The sequence below is a fragment of the Gossypium hirsutum genome, chromosome D09 (genome assembly GCF_007990345.1).
Source record: "Gossypium hirsutum isolate 1008001.06 chromosome D09, Gossypium_hirsutum_v2.1, whole genome shotgun sequence".
Taxonomy (NCBI): Eukaryota; Viridiplantae; Streptophyta; class Magnoliopsida; order Malvales; family Malvaceae; genus Gossypium; species Gossypium hirsutum.
The window spans coordinates 5,800,298-5,802,251 of record NC_053445.1 but is presented as its reverse complement, the minus strand read 5'-3'; the positions used below and the strand labels follow the sequence as shown (position 1 = coordinate 5,802,251).

Below are 1,954 nucleotides of genomic sequence, written 5' to 3'. Positions count from 1 at the left end.
ACAAATAAGACTTTAGAAATACTACATATTTCTTGAAATTCGGTTAATTACTCGGCGAAAATGACAAATAAACATTAGAAACAACTTTAAATAATATATATTATTTATTTTGGTTTATTGATTAATTCGGTCAACTACCCGATTTTGAACCAAATTAACCAATAACCAAAATTTCAAAAAATTATTAACCAGCCTACGACTGAATTAAATTCAACCACCGACTGAGTAACGGAATTAAATTGGTTCAATCGATTAATTCTATTTTAACCAAATTGTGATCACCCTTGATTATGACTTAGATCAACAGCAGAATAATCACGAAAGACTTTAGAGGGAATGTTTCCATTTATATGGTTTTTACTCGAATATATTTCTTGTAAACTTGAGCAGTCCCCAATGCTTGACGGAATAGGGCCAATCAGTTTGCTATTGGAGAGGTTAAGAAAACTTAATGCTTTGAAGTTCCCTATTTCTTGTGGTAAGAGACCTTCCAGGAGGTCTGAATCAAGGCACAAAAATCTCAACTTGGATGAATTAGATAGTGATGAAGGGATCAAAACTTTAAGCTTATTTTTACTTAGATTCATTTCAAACAAATTCTTTAAGTTTCCAATTTCATAAGGAATTGGACTATCAAGCACAAGTAGCACAAATTTGTATAAAGCAGTTAGTGATGAAGGGATGGGGCCTTTGAGCTTCTTGTTACTCAAAATCAATGCAAGCAAAAATTTCATGTTTCCCATCTCTTGGTTAGCGTTCCTTCACTTTTTTCAAATTTTGATTTTTTTTCCTTTCAATTTCTTTAAAAACAAAAACAAATTGATTAACTTTTTTTTCTTTTCTTCTTTTTTTATTTTTAAAATAAGGTATGGGTTCTCTTAATTTAGTTCCACATTATGTTGCTTGTGTTTTATCCCTAAAAAATGAATTTTGGAAAAAAATTGAAATAAAAATTAAGATTTTTTAAAGGAAAAATTCATTAATTCATTCTAGGAATCATATAATTAGGAAAAAGAAAAAATAGCAAACAATATCGGTTGTGAAGGACAAGCTCCAACAACAGTCAAAGGCTTTAGCCTTAGTATCAATAGAACATTATGGCATGTTGACAATCAACATTGTCACAAGCACGACATATCTAGTGTGATTGCAAGCAACTATCACATTAATGAAATCAACTCGAGATGGTCCAAAGCAGCAAACAGAATTGATAAAAGAATCGAGCAAAAGCAAGACTACATGTATAAGCAAGACTAAAAAACTTGTACAAGACAAGACAAAAACTTTTAAAACTAAAGACTTATTAAACAATGGAAAAAAATAAAAATAAAACTTAGGACAATACGGATTCAAAGCAACTCAAGAAATCATTTGTTTTTTTTTCTAAAATACTCTAAAAAACATAAACAGATTAAGAAGTCAACGAAAAGTTGCCATTCGAGTACCTACGGTCAACTCACTTTTCAAAAGAAACTATTGGTGGCCATGGAGGTTCAGTGACGAAAGACACTATCATTTGTCCATCGCAAGTTGTAAAGATGACAAAGATACTCACAAAACAGATCTGCAAATTGAAAAGAGAGAAGACACATGAAATGAATAAAGAGTAAAAAGAATGAGAAGGTTGGCAGGAGGGAAAAGAGATGGGCCCGTAACCAACTCGACAACTAGTACGATCACTAAACAAAACACAAGAGAAAAAGCAAACAGCTTGGAAAAATAACTTTCTAGGGTTTTCCAATAAATTTGAGTTGCTGAAATGAGTTTTTTAGAATGATTAAATGATGGTTCGAACTAATAGAATACTTCAGTAAGTTTTTGGACATTCTTTTAATTTAACTCTATGCCAAGTTTCATATGTTTGATGCCTAAAAAACCTTGAATGCAAGTTTAGAAATAAATTTGAAAAAAAATATCTTATTATATTTTTTGAAACTTTTATATATTTTTAATA

General features: G+C 30.4%; 1 protein-coding gene across 1 annotated transcript; it reads right to left on the bottom strand.

The window, feature by feature from the left end:
• Positions 1–278: 278 nt before the first annotated feature.
• Positions 279–743, bottom strand: LOC107892417 (receptor-like protein 35). The gene has a single exon (XM_016817503.1). The coding sequence runs from the start codon at positions 741–743 to the stop codon at positions 279–281; it is 465 nt and encodes a 154-aa protein (XP_016672992.1).
• Positions 744–1,954: the final 1,211 nt, after the last annotated feature.

Coding starts and splice junctions, on each gene's coding strand:
- LOC107892417 (XM_016817503.1), bottom strand. CDS start 743: ATGGGAAACATGAAATTTTTGCTTGCATTGATTTTGAGTAACAAGAAG.